Genomic DNA, 24,639 nt, shown 5'->3' on the forward strand with positions numbered 1-24,639 from the left:
ACTGAAATTGTTGAACTCAATGTTGAGTCTGAAAGGCTGCTGAAAGCCTAATCAAAAGATGAGGTCCTCGAGCTTGCGTTGAGCTTCATTGGAACACTGCAGGGAGCTGAGGACAGAGGGGTCAGACGTGAGAGCAAGTTGGAGAATTAAAATTTTTAAATTGGTCTTTCTTGAGGTCAGCTTTTGAAGTAGGCTAACAGGAAATGGTGACGCATCCTGTGAACTAGTGTGTACGGCTATGATGACCAGTTGCTATGCAGCTTGACAACAGGCACCAACGTCAAAAAGAACAACTCGGCGTCACTTGGCAGCACTTGTGGCAGGTACTGCCTCAATTGGTCTTTACAGCCATCAGCAAAGGTGCAGCAGGAGACAACAGCCCCCCTAAATGAATTGTTTGCTCTGTGTTCTTCATCTTTCGTAAGTGGAAGGATGCCAACCAATGGAGAGGTCCAGTGTGAATAAGGTCAATCTCACTGTAGGTTTCACTGTTATATAATTAGTAAATCAAACAAGATTCCCTTGAAATAATCCATCATAAATAAAATGCTATTTGAACATTCAGCCAAATTAATAAATCCATCAGTAAGCTACTTTTGGTATTTACCCAGCTGCTGCTATTAGTTCTTATTATCAGGAAGGAAAGTGGTGCAGTCTTCACAGTAGAAAAGTAGAATGTGATACTGGCATGTAATACGATGACTAGAGATTAGGAAAAGGTTAAATTTTATAGGCATTGATCTAACCAAGCAGCTTTCGGGAATAGATACTGTGTTCTGCAGGCACGACTGGGAGTTCCGAATGTTGTGTTGCCTGCCTGGTGCAGGGGTTAAGCATATCTCCTCATGGCTAGAGAAGAAATTGGAATAGGAGGGGAGGATCCAGTTGAAATGATCCACGTAAGAACCACCACACATAGAACTAGGAATGCTGTTCTGGTGAGAGAGTTTGAGGAATTAGAGTCCAAATTAAAAAGTAGAACCTTTTCTGCATTACAATAGTGACTACACTTCCCATAAAGTACTTTATTGGCTGTAAAGCGTTTTGAAGACGTCTGGTGTTCGTGAAAGGCTCTTTTTCTTTTTCTTTCATATCTTTGGATTGCCACCTTAGTCACCTGCGAATTGGCATAGGGACAAACAGTTTAGAAGATTAAATGCGTGGCTGAAGGAGTGGTTTGGGAGGCAGGGGTTTCAATTAATGGGGAAGTGGGGAAAGAGGGTACTGCTCCATTGGAATGGGTTCTATTTAAATAGGGAGACAGGCGGAATTATAGTGGAGAATAAGGAAATGGCAAAGAATTTGTATCTGTCTTCATGGTAAAGAACACACCAAAAAATCCAGAAATAGTAGGCAATCAAGGGACCAGCGAGAATGAGGAACTTAAAGAAATATTCCTGGAGAAATTATTGGGAACAATCCTCTCGACTTGATGGCTTACATCCTTGGATTTGAAAAGAGATGGCTCCAGAGATAGTGAATGCATTGGTGCAGTCCCTAAATTCTGAAATCGTCTCCGTGGATTGGAAAGTAAGCCTGCTATTCAAGAATGGAGGGAGAAAGAGAAAACAAAGAATGATAGGCCAGTTAGCCGGACATCAGTAGTAGGGCAAATGCTAGAATCTGATATTTGGGATATAATAACAGAGCACTTGGAAATTGTAATGTGATTGGGTAGAGTCAACATGGATTTATGAAAGGGAAATCGTATTTGACAAATCTGTTGAGAGTTTTTTGAGATTGTAACTACAGGGGGATAAGGCAGCACCAGTGGATGTAGTATATTTGGATTTTCTTAAAGCATTTGATAAGGTGGCACACGAGGTTATTCATAAAATTAAGGCTCATGGAATTGGGGATAATATATTAGCAGGGATTGTGAATTGTTAATGGACAGAAAAGAGAGAGTAGGAATAAACTAGGCCTTTTCAGGTTGGCAGACTGGAAATATTGGGATACCACATGGATCAGTACTTGGGCCTCAGCTATTTATAATGTATATTAATGACTTAGATGAGAGAACTGATATTCTTTTTTTATTCGTTCATGGGATGTAAATATCGCTGACAAGGCCAGCATTTATTGCCCATCCCTAATTGCCCTTGAGAAGATAGTGGTGAGCTTCCTTCTTGAACTGCTGCTGTCCATGTGGGGTAGGTACACCTACAGTGCTGTTCCAGGATTTTGACCCAGGATTGGGCATATCCTGTTTGGAGTATTGGGGCTGAATTTTACCAGCCCCTTGACATCAGGGGTTGCGGGGGGGCCCCGTAAAATACTTAAGGGAGCATCCCATCACGACCCCCGACGACGACGAGAAGGCCCCGATGCATTTTACCGGTGGCGGTGAGGCCTTGGTATGGCACCCCCACTGCTCAGTGGCAGGGCCTTCATTTAGATTGTAAAATCAATGCAAATAAATTTAAGTATACTTACCCTGTCCCGTCAGCCGTCCCACGCCGATATTACGGGCGCCAGCTGCAGCTCGTGTGCCTGCGGAACTCTGTTCGGAGGCGAGATACTGGTGGGGTGGGAGGAGGACTGAAATTATCAGGGCCGGGTGGGGAATGGGAATAACACATCTTATTGGCTGTGGGGATGGTGGGAAGGGTTTGAAGGGCAAATGTTAAGAGGTTGGGGGGGGGAGTGCGGATTGGTAATAAAGTTCCTTTTTATGATAATGTCTCATAAACATTGGGGGGGATGGGAAAGAGACTCCATTATTTAATTTTTACTAAATAATGCTTTACAATATATCTTTAACTATTAAAATTTCTCCAAAGCCCTTTAAAAATGGCGCCAGTGCCTGCGCGGTGACTCTGGACACCACGGCAGGGGATGGAGCGGCCGCCCCCGATGACATTGAGGGGGCTGCCGCTCCGCCCTCTTCATTTAAATGAGCCCCTGCGTGAAATATTGCGGGGGCTCAGCAGCGGCGCTTCCCTGTCAGAAGGCTGCCGAGTTCATAGCGCGCCGCCTCGATGTGCAGCGTGCTAATAAAATTCAGCCCTGAATGTGGACTGTCTGTTACTATAAAAAGAAGGATTTGGAAACAAATTAGCAAATTAAAAGCAACGTTGGTTTTCCTCACTGGAAGAAAAGCAATAACAAAACATCAAATCAACAGCCACTTTGAGTGTTTTTTTGGTGTGTACTTAATACTTCTAATTAATAGCGTTAAGGCTTGTATGAAATGCACATATATTTTAAAAATAACCTTTACTTCAAAAGTGGCAAATGAAGGTATGGAGTTATTGGCATAAACCAGCATTGCTTCCTAGTGTTGGCTAGTTCAATTGGAGCCCAGAGCATATTTCTTCAAAATCAAGAGTGTTGTAAAAAAAAAAATTCAGCCAGACTTGAGCTGGAAGATTGGACAAATGGCCTATATTTAAATAGAAATGTGCCATACTGCTGGAATGCTGAAAGAGCTTTGTCTTGCTCTTTACCTTGTGATTTGCAGCACTGACTTCCCTGAATCTGAGGCTAATGAATAACATACAGTGTAAGCTGATAACAGTACACTGTTGTTTAGATTTGATTAGCAACTGCGTAGCTCTCAGACACAGCTATCGGGCACACAATTTGCAGCTTAAACTAAATAAAGTACAGAATAAATATAAGACTTCATATTTAAACTTGTAAACAAAAAAAACGCAGTCCCATTTTGAGGAAGGTTTCTGCTTTGGAGAGAGGGTAGAAGATTGCATGAGCAGGAACTGAATCATCGAAGTAAATACTTGTGCCAGTTGCTAATCTCTTTATCACTGGAGATGCAGATGTAGAAGATGTCCTTCAAAGTGCCAACTTTAAGTTTAGTAGAAACATCAAGAAAATGACTTCATTTCTTCACAAGCTAGGCCTCTCTCGATGTACGCTAATTATATCTGTTTAGGCAACAATGTGCTACTGAAGTAACAAAAACTTTTTATCCCCTCCAATTTTCCCACTCTGGTTTCAGTCTCCTTCCTGATTTGAAATCTGTTACGAATAGTGGGACGGTTTCATGGATGCTTATGAATCTCTGGTATGTTGCTGAAGTGACCCATTTATTGACATGTGAGACTGAAAAGTGACTTGGCTGTTAAAAAGCGAAACATAGGGCTGAATTTTATGGGTCTCCCCAAGACTGGTTCAGAGGCGGGGTGGCTGTCCATAGAATTAAGGCGGGACGCCCTTCACCGTCTCGTCGCATCGGAATTTAATCATGCCTCCACCACGTGGGGAAGTTGCCCAGTAGAACGTGGCGACCTCCCTGTGGGCCTGGCGGGAGGGAGTGGAGGGAGCCTCCTCCGTGGGAAATCTCTGGCCCATGGAGGGTCTCCGCCAGGAAAATCTCCACGTATGTTAACCCCCATCCCCTGCACTCAATGCCCACCCTCCACTCCCCTCCCCCCGCCTCACTTACCTTGGGTTCGGCCTCCAGCGTTTGGCTTGGGTTCGGCCTCCAGGGTTTGGCTTGGGTCCAAGGTCTCTGCAGTACCGGCAGTGGCCACTGCTCCTGTTGCTGCTGATACTACTGAGCTGCTAGCCCTCTGACTGGCCGGCAGCTCTGGGAGGCCAATGGTGACTGAGTGCTATTAGATCGCACGTTGAATTGGCGGGGGTCCGAAAGGCCAAGGTGGGAATCCCCCTGCCTTTTCGGCCCGGCGCTCGGATCCCTGCCTAGTGCCACAATATTCAACTCATAGAATACAAAATCAAGGAACATATAATCATTTATAAACCACTGGTGAGCCCTCAGCTAGAATACTGTGTCCAATTCTGGGCGTCAAACTTTAGAAATGATTCCAAGGCTTTGAGAAGTTGCCAAGAAGTTTTACTAGCATTGTACCAGGAATGAGGGACTTCCGTTATAGAAGCATAGAGCCATAGAAAAATTACGGCACAAAGAGGCCATTCAGACCATTGTCTATGTGTCTGCTGAAAAAACTAATTCCACCTTCCTGCAACTGGTCCATAGCCTTGCCCATTACAGCACTTCAGGTGCATGTCCAGGTACCTTTTTTAAATAATTGAGGGATTCTGCCTCCACCACCATTCCTGGCAGTGAATTCCAGACACCTACCACCCTCTGGATGAAAAAGTTTTTCCTCATGTCCCCTCTAATCTTTCTACCAATCATCTTAAATCTGTGCCTCCTGGTAATTGACCTCTCTGCTAGAGGAAACAGGTACTCCCTGTCCTGGCCCCTCATAATTTTGTTCTCCTCAATTAAGTCACCCCTCAGCCTCCTCTGTTCCAAGGAAAACAGCCCCTAGCCTATCCAGTCTTTCCTCATAGCTGCAATTTTTCAGCCCTGGCAACATTCTTGTAAATATGGATACATTGGAGAACCTGACATTGTTCTCTTTAGTGCAGTGAAGGTTAAGGGGAGATTTGATACAAGTGGTCAAAATTATGTGGGCTTTTGATAAAGTGGACTGGGAGTAACTGTTTCCATTGGCGGGAGGGTCAATAATAGATTTAAAATAATTGGCAAAAAAGCCAGGTGGCAGATGAGAATTTTTTTTGCTCAATGAGTTATGATGGGCTGGAATACATTGTTTGAAATGGTGATGGAAGCAGACTCAGTAGTAACTTTCAAATGGGAATTGGATCTCTGACTTAAAAATGAAAGGTTTGCATCGTTATGAGGAAAGGTTTGGGTCTAATTGGTGGCTGTTTCAGAGAGCTGGCATAGACAAGATGGGTCGAATAGTCCCCTTCCTTCTGTGCTGTATGATTCTCTAATTCTATTGGGAGATTACTTGACCTTTGGGGGAATAGTGGATCTTGTCGCAGCTGACCCCGAATTATATTCTTGCTGCGTGGAAAGAAAGAACTTGCATTTATGTTTGCCTTTCATGACCTCAGTCTGCGAGGTCATGACCAAAGCATTTTACAACCAGTGAAGTACTGTTGTAATATAGGAAATATATTGTAATGTAGGGTATTCATACACACTGGAATTTAATTCTATAGCAGAGGAGTGGGGTTAATTCGATATTGCTTTCAAGGACCTAGCACAGCTAAGATGGGCTATGATTCAAAGATTCTATGGATTGTGATCAGGAACAAAGTTGTCTTTTATTTCTGTTCCATTTCTTGGAGTGCTGAGTCTAATTGTAGTTCTCCTACAACTGAGCAAGTATCAAACTTTCCCACTTTGTGTTACTCATGCACTGATTAAAGATGTTTGATCTGACTGTTACCAAACTCAAAAAAATCCTTTTATCAAAAGCCATTGATACTTGGCTATAGATATACACCAATTGTGATTTATTTAACTAAAGTTATTGCTGGAATGCTTACCCTCATCAAATTTTGATCAGTGAGATTCACATTGACTCGTAAAGAAATTTTATACAGTAAATCATGATTTTTGATAGAAATGTATAATGATGTGGCCCTGTGCCAATTGCATGGCAGAATACTGAAGGTGCTTAAAATGTTGAATCAAAAATAGCAATGCCTTTTAATAGTCAGTGATGTGAGACCAATAACAGATTTTAAAACTTGAGTAAAAAGTATTTTAGTAGCATATTCGGGTGGAATATGGATGTCAAATTGCTAATTAAAGCTCTGAATGATAGCATATGGGTTTTTTAAAATGGCTAGAGATACAAAGAATATTTTTTAAAATTAAAACAAAGGTGACTTTGCCAGCAATAAACCTGCTACATTTTAGAGCTGGCTAAACTGAAGATACTTGAACACTGAAAAGATTAGCATGAACCTCCATACAGAACCTCCACATAGTGGTACAAGGATATACACGAGGACAGCAGTGGAACTGCCACGCAATCCAGTAATACAATGGCATGCTTAAGCAAATTAATGGAGCCAGCACACGTATTTTGATGCATGACAACTGTAATGAGAGACACTTCTCTGCTGTGACACAAGGATCTTCAAGAAGGCTGAAACAGTTCCTCAGCAACAGTCATTTGATAAGGATCTATATAAGAATGTAAGAAATAGGAGCTGGAGTAGGCCATTTGGCCCTTCAAGCCTGCTCCACCATAAAACAAGATCACGGCTGATCTTCTACCTCAACTCTAATTTCCCGCACTATCCCCATATTCCTTAATTTCCTTAGTATCCAAAAATCTATCGACCTCTTTTGAGCATCTACAGCTCCCAGGGCTCGAGAATTCCAAAGATTCACAACCCTTTGAGTAAATAAATTTCTCCTCATCTCAGTCCTAAATGGCCGATTCCTTATTCTGAGACTGTGACTCCATGTTCTAGATTCCCCAGCCAGGGAAAACATTTTCTTAACATCTTAAGCCCCTTAAGAATTTTATATGTTTCAATTAGATCACCTTTCATTCTCCTAATTTCCAGGGATTGTATGCCTAGTTTACTCAATTTCTCCTTATAGGACAGTCCCCTCATCCCTGGAACCAGTCGAGTGAAACTTCTTTGCACTCTCTATAGGGCAAGTATGTTCTTCCTTGGGTAAGGAGACCAAAATTGCACACAGTACTCCAGGTGTGGCTTCACCAATGCCCGGTACAATTGTGGTAAGGATAGTATGAGGATAATAAGAGAGCCTTTGTACAGCACCATAATCATACAGCACAGAAGGAGGCCATTTGACCCATCGTCTCTGTGCTAGCTCTTTAATAGGCCTATTCAATTAGTCCCACTCCCCTACTCTTTCCCCGGAACCCTATATATTTTCAATTCCCCTTTGAAAGTTACTATTCAATCCACTTACATCACCCTTTCAGGCAATGTATTCAAGATCACAGCAACTCTCTGTGTATGTAAAAAATATTTCCAAATGCCGCCTCTGGTTCTTTTGCCAATCGCCTTTAAATCTGTGTTCTCTGGATACTGACCGTTCTGCTACTGAGAACAGTATCTCCTTATTTATTCCATCAAACCTTTTCATGATTTTGAACAGCTCCCCCTTAGCCTTCTCTGCACTAAGGAGAACACTTCTAGTTTCTTTAGTCTTTCCACATAACTAAGGACCCTCATCCCTTATGCCATTCTAGTAAATCTCCTCTGCATCCTCTCCAAGACCTTGACATCCTTCCTGAAGTGTGGTGCCCCGAATTGGACATAATATTCCAGCTGAGGCCTATCCAATATTTTATAAAGATTTAGCATAACTTCCTTGCTTTTTACTCTATGCCTTGATTAATACAGCCAAGCACGCCATTTTCTTTATTGATAGTCGTCTTAACTTGTCCTGCCACCTGCAAAGATTTGTGTACATACACTCCAGGTGTCTCAGTTTCTATGCCCCCTTTTAAATTGAATCGTTTAGTTTATGTTGTCTCACTTATTCTTCCTGCCAAAATGTATCACTTCACACTTCTCTGTGTTAAATTTCATCTGCCATGTGTTATGGAAGTGATTATTTTCATTAAAATATTTTTTGAGGAATTCATAGTCAAACTGAATAAATGTTGGACCAATTTTTTTTCAAGAGGGCACTGAAAAAACTAATTTGGCAACAATGTTTACTGGTTGTCACATGACTCAAAAAAAAAACAAACAGAAACCCTGGTAACAGGGGAAAATGTGGGCAGAGAAGTCAGTCGCGACCCTTGATTGGACAAGCCCAGCAGCGCATACCTGAGAGGGCAGAAAACTCAAGTTTGTAGCAGTCAGAGTGTGTTTTACCTTCTGGAGTGAGCAGCTGATAAAGTTAGCCTGAAGAAGAAGTGAAGGACGGAGAGAAGACCACAACCCAGTTTGCTTTCCAACATCTCAAAGACCCTGAGAAGTCGTTGGGCACAGTGGTTAGCACCGCAGCCTCACAGCTCCAGCAACCCGGGTTCAGTTCTGGGTACTGCCTGTGCGGAGTTTGCAAGTTCTTCCTGTGACCGCATGGGTTTCCGCCGGGTGCTCCGGTTTCCTCCCACAGCCAAAGACTTGCAGGTTGATGAGTAAATTGGCCATTGTAAATTGCCCCCAGTGTCGGTAGGTCGTAGGAGAATTGAGGGAAGGTGGGGATGTGGGATTAATGTAGGATTAGCATAAATGGGTGGTTGATGGTCGGCACAGACTTGGTGGGCCGAAGGGCCTGTTTCAGTGCTGTATCTCTCTATGACTCTAAGTCCACTGTGTCAATTCAGCTCATCTCCTTTCTTTGAAGAAAGCCTGCTAAAATGATTCTCAATACCGCATGAAAAGAACTGTTTTAAAAGATCCTAGTGACTTGTCTACATGTACTTGGAGGCTGGACTGTATGCCAGTTTTGGAGCAACATATCTCATCTGCTACTTTCTTCAAAAATGAGCAAGTAATCAGCACAAGTGCTTTTTTGTCTGTAACAGAACTCTGAATTTAAAAAAATCCATTTTATTTTCCCTGTTAATTAGTGTATGTCCGTGTGTTTGTGTGCGTGAGAAGCTAAAGTAAAAAAGGAGACTTTAAAATTTAAAATATGTGCTTTACTCGGCCCAACCATCTTCAGCTGCTTCATCAATGACCTTCCTTCAGTCACAAGGTCAGAAGTGGGGATGTTCGCTGATGATTGCACAATGTTCAGCACCATTCGTGACTCCTCAGATACCGAAGCAGTCCGTGTAGAAATGCAGCAGGACCTGGACAATATCCAGGCTTGGGCTGATAAGTGGCAAGTAACATTCGCGCCACATAAGTGCCAGGCAATGACCATCTCCAACAAGAGAGAATCTAACCATCTCCCCTTGACATTCAATGGCATTACCATCGCTGAATCCCCCACTATCAACATCCTAGGGGCTGCCATTGACCTGAAACTGAACTGGAGTAGCCATATAAATACCGTGGCTACAAGAGCAGGTCAGAGGCTAGGAATCCTGCGGCGAGTAACTCACCACTTGACTCCCCAAAGCCTGTCCACCATCTACAAGGCACAAGTCAGGAGTGTGATGGAATACTGTCCACTTACCTGGATGTGTGCAGCTCCAACAACACTCAAGAAGCTCGACATCATCCAGGACTTAATTGGCATCCCATTCACAAACATTCACTCCCTCCACCATCGACTCGCAATGGCAGCAGTGTGTACCATCTACAAGATGCACTGCAGCAACGCACCAAGGCTCCTTAGACAGCACCTTCCAAACCCGCGACCTCTACCACCTAGAAGGACAAAGGCAGCCGATGCATGGGAACACCACCACCTGCAAGTTCCCCTCCAAACTACACACCATCCTGACTTGGAACTATATCGCCGTTCCTTCACTGTCGCTGGGTCAAAATCCTGGAACTCCTTTCCTAACAGCACTGTGGGTGTACCTACCTCACATGGACTGCAGTGGTTCAAGAAGGCAGCTCACCAACACCTTCTCAAGGGCAATTAGGGATGGGCAATAAATGCTGGCCTGGCCAGCGATGCCCACATCCCATGAATGAATAAAAAAAAACGTAATTACTAGTTAAGACTTATTTTTATAATAAACTGGTAATTTTGTTCATTAAAGAATCCTGGTTAGTGTGTTCTATTCTGTGAATAATAGAGCATATGATTGACTATCAGGAAGTGGGAAAATTTAAAATATATGCTGTGACCTGTGGAGAAGTGGGACTCGATTAAAGAGTGCGCTCCTCCTGCCTCAGTCGTAACACGTGTGTCTGCCCATTTCACCAGTCTTGTTGGTCCCCTGAAGTCTGTTACTATGTTTTTCATTGTTTTAATACATTTCTGAGCTTTGGGTCAACTGCAAACTTTGAAATTATGCCCCGTTTACCCAAGTCCACATCATTAATATCTATCAGAAAAGCAGTGGTCCTAATGCCAATAATGTAAAGGCCCACGTGAAGACAGCACAAGTATTGTATGGAAAGGGTGTTGCAACAGACATTTCAAGCCTCTGACCTTTATCCATTGTTCTCAATTCGCCAACCAGTAACTATTTATTCTTCCCTAAAGAACATTAATGAACCAGTTGAATTTTTACGGAAATCTTATTGTTTCATGGCCACCATTACTGATACCAGTTCTTTCCATATTTATTAACTGAATTCAAATTCACAAACTGCCATGTTGAGGTTTGAACTCCCGTCTCTGGATTATTAGCTCAGTCTCTGGATTAGTCTAGTGACATAACCACAATGCTAAAATACCCTATATTTAAGGAATATAAGTCCCTTTTAAGGAATGATCGACCACTTGTGAAAATGCACATCATAGCAGCCCTGATTTACACATTACATGTGGCCTCCTGCCAGAACAGATGGGTCTTCTGCCACCCTTCTCAGGACCCTACCCAAAATGGCAGCGAATGGAGCTGTCGCGTAAATGGGACACTTAGTGACCCAACTATTTTTGGGCTGCTACCATGTAGTTTACGGCAGGTACGTGGTGTTAAAATTAGCCCTTATGTATATGCACTCAAAACAATGGTTTAAAACATTATCATTTGGGGTTTACTTATCACTAGCTGTTTTGTGGCAATATACTATTTTATATTTGACTCCTGCTCCTCCTGGCCCTACAAAAATAATTTAAAATGTAATATTTCAGGGCCTTATCACTAGTAAAACTAATCGGACCATGTATAACACATGTCCTAAAATTATGAATGTTATCGGACCCTGATTTGGATATCATAAAAGAGTCCCTACCATCTGAAGCAGGCAAGTGTTTAGACCCTTCGCTGTGACCCCAGTAAAAGTGACCGTGATTGATCAGTGTTAACAGGGTAGTAGGTCTGCTAACTTCATTTTGGGGCCTTTGCCACCCCATTAATGCCATTTTCAGCAAGCTAAGACTAACTTCTAAAACTTTGCCCACAACTGAACTAAAACTATGGTATAGTAAAAATACAAGTGACAAAACAAAAGCATGATATTAAACCGCTCCAGTGTACCGAAAAAGGATTCTTTATAAAGGCTGAAGGGCTTTTTACAACATATTAACTTTCACATCATAAAAAGACCACATCGAAAAGGATAGATCACCAGAGTAACTTAACCATAGCAATAAAAGCTTGACTCAAAGGATAGCTGGAGATCGTTTGAACACCTGTGTACTTAACTTGAATGCATCATCAAGTGTGGGTTGTATTTCGAGGAATCTATTATTGACGACGTGTGGTTCAAGGTTAAAGACTTTTAAGGTAAGAATTGGGGAGAGACATGGCTTTACCATGACTGTTTGTTTCAACCTTGCCATTCACCTTGTGACGGCGCCACCTCACATGGAAGCTTCATGCCTGCTCGACGTCTCACAGCTTTGTGTCTTGATGCAGGCTTAGAGATTGCCTGTGGAGCAGATGTCCTGGCTACAAAAGAGAGCCATGCTACACTACAACAATGTCCATCAAAATATTTGGGATCATCTTGACAAGCATGAGCCAACCATGAATACATTACTTTCATTAGTCTAAAATAGATACTTGATTTCTAAAAGATTATGCATTTTGGGAATTGAGCAAGTGTTGTTAAAGCAATTCTAAATTGAGCATAAACCTAAGAGGTTGCTTAATTGTAATATCAGTTTTTCTACTGTATTAATTATTGATTGTATTCTTCATAAAGCTATGCTTTGTGCTTGAAGTTTATTTTGGGAAGAGACCCCATTATGTTAAATGTACAATTAAATCTTGTGAAGATAAAAGGCATTTTCCTGAATTTAACTATAAAAGCACTTTTGCTCCTAGGCGGCCCTATCCTGATGCCTTTTTCCCTTCAGTTGGAATGATACCAGGGTTAAATTGAGACCAGCCTGCATAAACTTGGCTTGTTTTCCTTTGAATTTAGACAGTTGAGGGGTCTAATTGAAGTGTTTAAAACGATAAGGATTTGCTAGGAGATGCTTTTTCCTCTGATGAGTGAATCCAGAAAAAGGGGGACGTAAATCTTAATATTTGAACTAGGCCATTCATCACGAAGAACTTTCATCCACAAGTGGAAATGTGGAATTTCCCCCAAAAGACTCTGGATGCTGGGTCAATTGAAAATTTCAAGACTGAAATGAATGTTTTTTTTTATTAGGTAAGGGTATCAAGGGATATCAAGTAACATTCGCACCACACAAGTGCCAGGCAATGACCATCTCCAACAAGAGAATCTAACCATCTCTCTTTGACATTCAATGGCATTATGATCACTGAATCCCCCACTATCAAAATCTTGAATGGGGCCATTGACAATAAACTGAACTGAAGAAGCCGTATAAATACCGTGGCTACAAGAGCAGGTCAGAGGCTAGGAATCCTGCGGCGAGTAACTCACCTCCTGACTCCACAAAGCCTGTCCACCATCTACAAGGCACAAGTCAAGAGTGTGATGGAATACTCTCCACTTGCCTGGTTGGGTGCAGCTCCAACAACACTCAAGAAGCTCGACACCATCCAGGACTTAATTGGCATCCCATTCACAAACATTCACTCCCTCCACCATCGACTCGCAGTGGCAGCAGTGTGTACCATCTACAAGATGCACTGCAGCAACGCGCCAAGGCTCCTTAGACAGCACCTTCCAAACCCGCGACCTCTACCACCTAGAAGGACAAAGGCAGCCGATGCGTGGGAACACCACCACCTGCAAGTTCCCCTCCAAACTACACACCATCCTGACTTGGAACTATATCGCCGTTCCTTCACTGTCGCTGGGTCAAAATCCTGGAACTCCTTTCCTAACAGCACTGTGGGTGTACCTACCTCACATGGTCTGCAGCGGTTCAAGAAGGCAGCTCACCACCACCTTCTCAAGGGCACTTAGGGATGGGCAATAAATGCTGGCTGAGCCAGCGATGCCCACATCCCATGAATGAAAGATGCTACTGTGTCCCCCACTGGCAGGAGGACATAGTTACAGAATGTCAAGTTTACATGAACAGATTCCATTACTAATGTGGATGTGGGAATTTATGATTGGGAAAAGTTTACAAAACTGTGACAACAAGAAGTTATGTTTTGTAGACAGGATATATGTACAGATGCAATATTTTAAATCTTGGATTCTGGGGGGAATTCTGTGCTCTTCTCCCATGGCAAGTTTGGAGGTGGGGAGAGCATAAAATCGGCTGGGACGGGGATGGTTGCCGCCACCATCCCGCCTCTGCCAAATTTAATCAGGGTCGGGAAGGCCTGTGAACCGCCTTCCTGCCCCGCTGCCAATTGAGGCCCTTAACTGGATAATTAATCCCCAATTAAGGGCTTCTTCCCACCGCAGCCGCAATTAACTCTGCGGCAGGCACATCTGTAAGCGCACGGGAAGCGTGCCAGGGAAAACTGTGCGGGCTGCTTCCCGGCTCTGGGGGTGGGGCGGGAGGGTGGAGGTCCCTTGTTCAAAGGCACTTAATGCCTGAATGAGTGACCTGGAATGGGGGGGGGGGGGGGGGGGGGGTGCGCGGCGGGAGCTGAGGGCCACCTCCCCCCGCCCACCCCTCTCCCGTGACCCCCCACCCTGCAAGACCCCTTCTGTCCTGACCTACCTGAGGCCTGGCTGCAGCGACATTCCTTGGCCTCCAAGACGGTCACTTTCAGCAGCAGCCACCACATCTGATTGGCCGACAGCTCTCCAAGGGCGGGACTTCTGGCAACGGGGTCCTAAATCCTATGGAAGGATTGCTGCTGGTTTCTTCCGACCTCGAGACCCCTGCAGCCAGGATAAAATTCCCTCCCTTTGATCTATTCTTTTTTAGATTAGAGATACAGCACTGAAACAGGCCCTTCGGCCCACTGAGTCTGTGCCGAACATCAACCACCCATTTTATACTAATCCTACACTAATCCCATATTCCCAACAAACATCCCCACCTATCCCTATATTTCCCTACCACCTACCTATACTAGTGACAATTTATAATGGCCAATTTACCTATCAACCTGCAAGTCTTTTGGCTTGTGGGAGGAAACCGGAGCACCCGGAGAAAACCCACGCAGACACAGGGAGAACTTGCAAACTCCACACAGGCATACCCGGAATCGAACCCGGGTCCCTGGAGCTGTGAGGCTGCGGTGCTAACCACTGCACCGCCCTTTTAGAGCGCAAACGCAGTCCCCCACTACCACAAATTTTGCAGTCGAGTATCCCGCATTTGGGGACATCGCAGGCGTCAGCACACCCGAAGTGCAATGGGCTAGCCTCGTCCTGGGAGAACCACCTTCTTGATCATGGTCTCTCCCCTGCCAGGTCATCTAATCTGCCTACTTCTTCTAGAAATGATACAATGATGGACAAATTTACTTAACTTGTGTGGGGAATGAATAGAGATATATTTATAAACTTTTGATTTTTTTTTTTTGTAAATGTTTACCTGTGAGCGTTGTCTTGAGAGTTCCACCAGTATGCTGTATGGAGGCAACAAAAAAGTATTTTTAAAGATTTAATTTATTAATTTAAAACTCATCAGTCTTAGTCAATATTCGAATGTTACACTGCAGGAAAGGCCATTTTGTCCATCAGGTATGCGCCAGTGCTTTTCTCTATGTTAGCAACTAGTCTAATCCCATCCTTCCACTCATTTCCCATACTCTCTTAATGTTCCTCTTTTTAAAGCAGCTGACCTTTAAAAAGAATTCATGGACTCTTAATTCAGCAATGGTTGGTCGTAGAGAATTCCAGATGCTAACCATCAGTAATGTAAATAATTTTTCTTATACGAGCTACCCTAAATGCTTCCAAGCCTACAAATAAACAATGCAGTGGATGTAAAGGACTGACCTTGCAGTAAAGCTGCAGCTACCAGTTCTTTTATGTAATGAAATGATGAAACACTCATTAGAATGGTATAGTTTCCCAGCTGCTGCGGTTAATGTGCATTTCATTGCAGGAAGTACTTGTCACTGTCATACTAATACATGCTTTATTGTATTTTCGTCTGAAACAAGGTCACCTGCATCCAAAGAGTAGCACCTCTTGCTGCACAGTTGATGCAATTTCACCGAGTTAAGCAGGGTTCTTGGCTGCTAGCTCTCACTTCCCCTGCTGCTGCATGGGTAATTCATATTCACCCTTGACCAGAATGTTTACTTGAAATATTTGCAGAGTTAATTATGCCTGACCAAAAAAAAGGAGAATAAAAATCTGAGCAAGTTATTTTTGCCAAGTTAAGGGTGTTGAGCTTGTCTGTGATTGGAGGTAATTGTTTTGATTTGGAAGTTTGAAAGAAGCTGTGGTTCGTGTTCACGCAGGCAAAGTACTGGTTTTGAGACACCATCATCAATGTGAGTTTCTTATTAAAATATTTTCCAGTTGGGCAAGAAGTAATCGAGAAGCATTAAATTTCCTTTATTAGAATTGCTTTTCAACAAATTCTCCCCAGATTTCTAGCAACATATTGCTGCTTTGTCACTTGTTCAATTATGTTTTTCAGTCAAAAAGGAAGTGAACATTTGTTGTTTTGTTGGGACATTGCCTGTGCTGTGCTTAATCCAATATGAATGAGCAGGCCACTGTATATTTTGTATTTAGTTCCATGCATATAGGAGAGGATTGATGTCAGCACCAGTAGTCCATCATGTAATTTTTTTTAGGCAATTTAAAAAATCTATTAATGACTAGTGGCACTTCCGTAGTTTAATGTTGATTTAAGTGGCTGTTGCTATGGATATTTGCTCGATAGACTTGTCTCTTTTCTATTGGAGGGGGAGGAAGGAGTATATGCAAAATGCCAGCTAGCAATTCCAATGTCATTCTTTTTGAAAAACATTGTTGTACAATTTCTTGATCTGTTGGTGTTGCTGTGTTTTCTAGATCACTGTACTTTTTAGTGAAGTTCGATTTAAAAAAAAAAATCAAAATTCATTAGTACTATTCTTGCGACTTGAGCATTTAACCCAGGCGAACACTTCAGTGTAGCAGTTAGCACTACACTATCACAGGTCTACATTTCAGATTAAAAGCAACATACTGCGGATGCTGGAAATCGGAAATAAAAACAAGAAATGCTGGAAATACTCAGCAGGTCTGGCAGCATCTGTGGAGAGAGAAGCAGAGTTAATGTTTCAGGTCAGTGACCCTTCTTCAGAACTGGCAAATATTAGAAATGTAAAAGGTTATAAGCAAGTAAAGTGGGGGTGGGGCAAGAGATAACAAAGGAGAAGGTGTAGATAGGACGAGGTCACAGAATAGACCAGAAGGTCATGGAGCAAAGATATGTTAATGGTGTGTTGAAAGATAAAGCATTAGTACAGAAAGGGTGTTAACGGACTGACAATTGAACAGCCACAAGTACAAACATGAAAAAAACAGTGGGTAAGAAAACTGAACAAACTAAGATGAAATAAAATAAAACAAACACAAAAAAAATATGAAAAAAAGGAAAAAGAAAAAAATAACTAAAAATCAAAAACACTACAGCCTGCCGGACTGAACATTGAGTTCAATAATTTCAGAGCATGACGGGCCCCCATTTTACTTTTATTTTTAGTTATTTTTTTCTTTTTCCTTTTTATTATTTTTTTTGTGTTTATTTTATTTCATCTTAGTTTGTTCAGTTTGCTTGCCCACTGTTTTTTTTCATGTTTGTACTTGTGGCTGTTCAATTTTCAGTCCATTAACACCCTCTCTGTACTCATGCTTTGTCTTTCAACACACCATTAACATATCTTTGCTCCATGACCTTCTGGTCTATTCTGTGACCTCGTCCTATCTACACCTTCTCCTTTGTTACCTCTTGCCCCACCCCCAATTTACTTGCTTATAACCTTTTACATTTCTAATATTTGCCAGTTCTGAAGAAGGGTCACTGACCTGAAACGTTAACTCTGCTTCTCTCTCCACAGATGCTGCCAGACCTGCTGAGTATTTGCAGCATATCTTGATTCTCCATTTCAGATGAGATGTTAACTCGAGGTCCTATCTGCTTTCTCAGGTTGACTTAAACGTTCCCGTGACCCTCTTCAAACCAGTGTCCTGGTCAACATTTATCCTTCGACTAGCATCACGAAAACAGATTAACTGGTTATTATCTCCTTGCTGTGCTCAAATTGGCTGCTGCATTTCCCAACATTGCAACAGTGATTTCACTCCAAAAATGCTCCATTGACAGTATGGTGTTTTGGGATGTCCTGAACTAGTTAAAGCTGCTATATAAACTTCTTTTTTCTTTTTTGTATTTTCTTCTTCAAAAGTTCATAAATTTGTGAGGTTTTTGCAAGAAGATCTACATTTTAAATAGTAAACATCATTTGAATCTTGAACCAAAATTTACTCCTTGCGACAACCTTGTGAAATATTAGTCTCAAAAATAAAGCTTTAAATTTAGAATTGCGTTTTATAAATTCATATTGTGCTTCTGGTTAAAGTGATATTTTTCAGACATCAGTTCTAACATGCTTCTTACATTTCACTTTGCTCCATTGGTATCTCGTTTACATAACAGTAATTTCACCAATTAAAGCAGCTAAGCTGGGAAAGGAATCAAATTTTCAGTTTGTAAATTACAAGAAAACTGCATTATTGATGTCAAAAGGTGTAACTTTATTTCTTTTTATTCTTCTTGCAGCTTTGCATACCTATAAATTGACGATCATGGGGGATATGAAAACCCCAGATTTCGATGACCTGCTTGCTGCGTTTGAGATCCCAGACATGCAGGTCGATCCTAAAGCAGCAATTGAATCTGCACATGATGAGAATGAAGGACAACTAAAACAGAGCATCCCTGTGGATGAGGATGCTCAGGTTCCCTCGGCACCCGATGGGGTAGTAAGCGTGATTGTAAAAAACATCCGAACACTTGATTCATGCGAGACTGCAGCCACAACAACAGAAACCTCAGCTCTAGATAAAGAAAATCATAATTCCTCGGGCAATGGCCTACACAATGGCTTCCTTAGTGTGTCAACTCTAGATGGGTATTCTAAAGATTCGGACAGTAAGTCAATCAGGTGTGAAGGCCCGCCAGGGACCGAAGCAAAACTAGATTTGTCACGAGCCGAGACCATTGATGGCCCTGATACCGGACTCAAAGACTCTGCCTTTAACCAGTTCAGCCCCATTTCTAGTGCAGAAGAGTTTGAGGATGATGATAAAATAGAGGTTGATGATCCTCCACATGTCAAAGAGGAAAGCCAACCAGTTTTTCAAGCAAATGTACTTCCAGGTCCGACTGCTGAGCAAGAATGTGAGAAGACAAGGAAGCCAGGAGGGGAGAACGCGGTCAAGCCAGAAGTGTCCATCCCAGATGCTGAAGAAAAGGGTAAGATATTGAAAAGCATCAGAGAGTGTGAAAGTCCCAGTGTTAATTCAGGGATTCTTGAGACATTTAAAGCCCGAAATGTGGATGAGAAATTATCTGACGAGGATGCTGAAATGAGTTTTAAAAATTCCTCTGAAAAGCAGCTTGATAACAGAGCCCTCGATGGCAAAAGTGGTGAGAAAACCGGAGTAAATGTTACTTGTTCTTCAAATCTTAGGGCTAAGTCCTCCGCCAAGCTTTCCTCGTGCATTGCAGCAATTGCTGCTTTGAATGCTAAAAAGGCTGCAGCAGATACCAATAAGGAACCTCAGTCTGTCTCTAGGGGGCCTTCTCCGGTTTTAAAAGAATCTAGAGAAAGCCCTAGAGTCACTGAAAAATCTCCAGAGGGCCCTCAGAGCCCAATGGAAGTGGTGAAGAAAGTCGCCATCGAACAGCCCGATAGCCCCAGGAGCGTGTCAAGTGAAAGTAGCATGAAAGGGTCCCCTTCCTCTCCTGCAAGCTCACCGCCTGCAATCCCCAAGGTCCGCATCAAGACCATCAAAACATCATCTGGTGAAATTACCAGAACAGTGACCAGAATCATGCCAGATGTTGAGCAAGAGCTTGGTAGAAGAGGACCAGAACAGGCAAACTCCATGGTTGTCTCATCACTTTTGTCGTCTCCACCTGCTGAATCTGCTGTGTCTTCGCCTCCTACGACACCAATGCAATCGGCGCTTGTTACAGCTTCTAACACAGTAATGTCTCCTGAAGTTGCTCAGAAACAGGTTACAATTAAACCTGTTGCCACTGCTTTCCTTCCAGTGTCTGCTGTGAAGACGGCAGGATCGCAGGTGATCAACTTGAAGTTTGCGAACAACACTACAGTCAAAGCCACCGTCATTTCTGCTGCCTCAGTTCAGAGTGCCAGTAGTGCCATCCTAAAGGCTGCCAATGCTATGCAGCAGCAAACAGTGGTGGTACCAGCATCCAGCCTTGCAAATGCCAAACTCGTGCCAAAGACTGTGCACCTTGCTAACCTTAACCTTCTGCCTCAAACTGCCCAAGCGACTGCTGAACTCCGTCAGGTGCTTTCCAAAGTGCAACAGCCCATAAAGCAGGCACTAATCACTGCTTCTTCCACCCAGCCCCCTAAAAAGGTATCTAGAGTTCATGTGGTGGCCCATTCCCAGAACACAGTGGTTGAGACATTTAACAAGGTGCTGAGCAGTGTAAATCCGGTCCCTATCTACACGCCGAACCTAAATCCTCCAACTAATGCTAATATCACTATACCACTTCGTGGGTACAAATGCTTAGAATGTGGTGATTCGTTTGCTTTGGAGAAGAGTTTGGCACAGCATTATGACAGGAGGAGCGTGCGGATTGAAGTGACATGCAACCACTGTGCAAAGAACTTGGTCTTCTTCAACAAGTGCAGTCTTCTTTCTCATGCTCGTGGCCACAAAGACAAGGGTGTGATAATGCAGTGCTCCCATCTGATTATGAAACCCGTTCCTGCAGACCAGATGATTATTCCCAGTTCCAGTAATACAGTTTCTTCCACTACTATATCTGCGCCTGTCTTGATGTCTGCAGGTAGCACTGCAAGTATTATTGCAAAAACTGTTACAAGCATACCCAGTGCAGTGATCTCTGCACCTGCCAATGCTCCCATTCTCCCAGCAATGCCCCTCGATGAGGATCCGTCGAAGCTTTCTCGACATGGCATGAAGTGTTTGGAGTGCAGTGAGACGTTTCTGGATGAGATGTTGCTTGCCACACATTTTCAACATGCTGCAGAAGCAGGAGGACAGGTAAATCAAGTTGTGTCAAGTGGTTTGGAAATTGTAGTTTCATACAGTCAAATATTTTCCATTAGCTTCATAGTAATGGCCTATCTGGTCACTTGAGTATACCTGGACAATTAATAATGTTCTTCCTGAAAGCCTAATTATGCTTGCAGCAGTAAGTGGGTGCAGTAGACGACAACAGTGACAACAACTTGCAGTTATGTAATGCTTTTAGAATAAAAACGTCCCAAGGCATTTCACAGGAGCATAATCAGACACATACTGAGCCTCAGTAGGAGATATTGGGATAGGTAACTTAAAAACTGGGTTGAAAAGGTAGGTTTTAAGGAGCGTCTTCAACGAGGAGAGAAAAATGAAGCGGTTTGTACCCTAGACAGATAAATGCATGGCCGCCAATGGCAGGGGTGAAAGATGTTGGGGATGCACAAGTGTCCAGAGTTGGAGGAATACAATGTTCAAATAGTCATTTGGTAGTATAGAACTTGAGTATTGCTGAAAATAGAGACATGTTGTCAAAGCTTTTTGCCTTGCACTCATCAGGACAATCGTAAGAATAACCAGTGTAAGGGAAAACAACAACTTATACTGCATGAGAAGATTGGTTGGCAAGTGAACTCTGATTGGTAGAGGCGTTGCCATGGCGAATGCACCAGTTTAGGGTGACTGACAGTTAACTGCCGAGCTTTGTTTAAAATTTAAACCAGGCAGCTTGACTCGGGTCAAGGCATTGCCGGGAGGAATGAACCAGCGAATGGCTGTCACTTAGTTTGTTCAGCTGAAACAGATGCAATGTTTGTACATATTCTTTCTGTCTGCAAAGAACAGGACCATGTGTATTCCTATATGTAGCTTCCAGTACGCGCAAATGTGCTACTCTGCGAGCTCTACTGACAATCTTGAATTGGTTGTCAGCATAATTATCAGCACACTGTGGATTATTTAGCAAATGTTGTCCAATCGTGGAATCACGACTAATGTTGGACACTGTGTTTTGAGTTTTGCAAGCACATGCTGGTTGGGTACGGCCTGTACCTTGCCCGTTGCGAACAGCAGAAGGTGCATTCACCATGGCAATGCCTCTACCAATCAGAGTTCACTTGCCAACCAATCAGCACTCTCTTCTCATGCAGGATAAGTTGTTGTTTTCCTTTACATTGGTATTCTTGCGATTGTCCTGATGATTGCAAGACGAAAAGCTTCGACATGTCTCTATTTTCAGCAATACTTGAATACAGTGTTATTGGAGAGGGTTGTAGGGCTGGAGGATATTACAGAGATAAGGAAAGACCAGGCCATGGAGTGATTTGCAAACAATGAAAATTTTAAAATCGAGCTGTTGGTGGACCAGGTGCCAATGTAGTTCAGCAAGCACAGGGATGATGAGTGAATGGGACTTGCTGCAAGTTAGGATACGGATAGTGGGCAACAGAGTTTATGGAAAGTGGAAGATGGGAGGCTGGCCAAAAAAGCATCGAAATAATCTAGTCTGCAGATAATAAAAGCAATAGATTCCTGAGGGGGAAAGCCTTAATCAAGGATCATAAATTCTACAGAGCAATTGTAAACCGAAATTTTAAAGCTGTGTCAGCTGCAAGAACTCAATTGTTTTGTACTCAGTTGGCTTAACTCCTTACAAAACTGTATATGATGTGACTTAATATGATTTCTTAAATTTAATCCTTCAATTTTCATTATGCCACAATATGCCGTATTTACAGTGATACAGGATGAGTTCAGATGAAGAAAGCCTTGGAAACATCTGTCGAGAATACTATTTCTACAGCGTTTCCACTGCAGTAGGAGTGTCTCAATTCAGGTCCATTGTCCTTGTTCCCTGGTGATCCAGCCTGCAAAACTTAAGCAACTATTCTACTTTTGCATTTCTGGTTTGTCCGGTTTGGATTTGGTGAGCCTGGAGGTTTGCAAAGGGGTGTTCCTAGAGCTGTTGCTTCATTGGTGAATAAATCCTAAATCAGAACACCAAGAGCTGTTGGCGGCAGCAGCAGCTTGAGATATATGTACAGTAATGAAAACAAGTAGTTATTGACTTTGTGAAATAGTGTAAAATGGAGGATGGTGAGTTGGCAGCCCGTTTTATATCTCTCCTGATTTTATTTTCATTGACTCAAGGGAACAATGTAAAATAAATGGACCCATTAAAAAGAATTATGATAACCTCTTTTGATTTTTTTTCTGTTCATTTCTGTTTTAGTGGAGATATTTTTGTTTACTGGCATCAGTGCTTAATGACTTGAGCAGGGAGGAGGTACTGAGAGTCATTGATAGCCCTTGTAGAACAAAATTAATTATGCAGAGTGCGGCCAACTGAGTTTTCAGTTCTTGTAACTATCTACGACTTATATTTGTGTAGTATCTTTAACATAAAGAATGTCCCAAAGCATTCCACAGATGGCCGTGGGGAAAACAGAAGCTGAGCCATGAGGAGAGAGATTAAGAATGGTGATTAGAAGCTTGGTTTTGGCTAGTATTTATCCCTCAGCCAAATTCACTAAAATCAGATTACCTGGTGATTTATCTCGTTAGGCTGGATTTTGTGCTGGAGATGGGGCTCCCGGCACCGGGCCGAAAATGCAGGGGGAACACAGCATCTGCCTTTTTGTGCTCCCCCCCCCCCCCCCCCACAATCCCCAGAGCGATCTTCCGGTCTTTCTAAATAAAAGTTTCAGGAGCCGGGATCCCTGTCCCTGCTGGTACTGTAGAGGTCTCGAACCCAGGTCCAGCACTGGAATCCCACACTGGCGAGGTGGGGGGTGGTGGTGGTCCTGCAGACCAGGGGGAAGAGTGTCCCGATGGACAATGTTGTTCCCGGAGAGGAATCTCCATGGGCCACCAATTGCCCATGAAGGAGGAGCGCCCACCACCCCCCCGCCCAAGCCTGCACAAGTTGTAAGGTGTCCTCCCCAAGCGGCAGATGCTTTGCTGCTGGTAAGATCCCAGTGATGGTGGGAAGAGGCCCTTAATTGGGCGTTAATAACGTAAGGGCCTCAAATGGCCTCTGGGTCAAATGGCCTCTGGGTGGGAAGGCTGTCGTTGGCTTATCCCACCTCCGGGAAGATCGGGGGTTGGGGGGGCTGGCAACGGGCCCTCCGTCTCACCATCCTCCTCCCCGCCAACGGCCACGATACTCTGTGCCTCCCCCCTCCCCCCACCTCCGAGCCAGCCTCAGGGGGGCCCATAAAATCCAGCCCCTTGCTATTTGTGGAAACTTGCTGAGTGCGAATCAACTGCATTTTCATACATTACAGCAGTGAGTACTCTTTAAAAGTAATCCATTGATTATGAAGTGCTTTGGGGCATCTTGCTCATAAAGGGGCTATATAAATGCAAGTTCTTCCTTTCTTTAATTGAAGAGCTGGCATTTGAGAACATTTTAAGGAGAGGAAGGTTGAGAGTCAGACAAGTTTATGAGGGAATGCCAAAGAACGGGGCTCAGGTGGAAAAAAAACTGTCACCAAGGGATGGGGCAATGCACCAAGAGCCAGAAACCGAGAACAGGTGTGACCGGAGAAGATTGAAAAGATAGGGTGGTCTAAGACCATAAAACAATTCAACAATATTTAACGATGTTAATACAAAAGCAAAATACTGCAGATGAAGGAAATCTGAAATCAAAACAGAAAATGCTAGAAATACTCAGCAGATCTGGCAGCATCTGTGAAAAGAGAAACGACAGTTAACATTTCAAGTTAATGACATTTGTGATGTTCTGATGAAATGTTAACTCTGTTTCTCTCTCCATAG

The 24,639-nt window shown here is 43.0% G+C and overlaps 1 protein-coding gene and 1 non-coding gene across 8 annotated transcripts in view; one reads left to right on the forward strand and one right to left on the reverse strand.

Annotated features, from left to right (window-relative positions):
• znf532 (zinc finger protein 532) overlaps positions 1–24,639 on the forward strand; it is a 259,899-nt gene that overhangs the window by 108,377 nt on the left and 126,883 nt on the right. For 6 of the 7 annotated variants that reach the window (XM_068031104.1, XM_068031094.1, XM_068031114.1 and 3 more), the window contains one exon: positions 18,389–20,880. In XM_068031104.1, coding sequence (XP_067887205.1) covers positions 18,415–20,880 — 2,466 coding nt within the window. In that variant the 5' untranslated portion in view covers positions 18,389–18,414. The remainder of the gene's footprint in view (positions 1–18,388; positions 20,881–24,639) is intronic. The other variant, XM_068031142.1, reaches the window with a different exon arrangement.
• LOC137377797 (U1 spliceosomal RNA) lies at positions 14,922–15,080 on the reverse strand. The gene has a single exon (XR_010976488.1). It is a non-coding gene; the product is annotated as a U1 spliceosomal RNA (small nuclear RNA).

Source organism: Heterodontus francisci, chromosome 1, assembly GCF_036365525.1.
Source record: "Heterodontus francisci isolate sHetFra1 chromosome 1, sHetFra1.hap1, whole genome shotgun sequence".
In the NCBI taxonomy this organism is placed as follows: Eukaryota; Metazoa; Chordata; class Chondrichthyes; order Heterodontiformes; family Heterodontidae; genus Heterodontus; species Heterodontus francisci.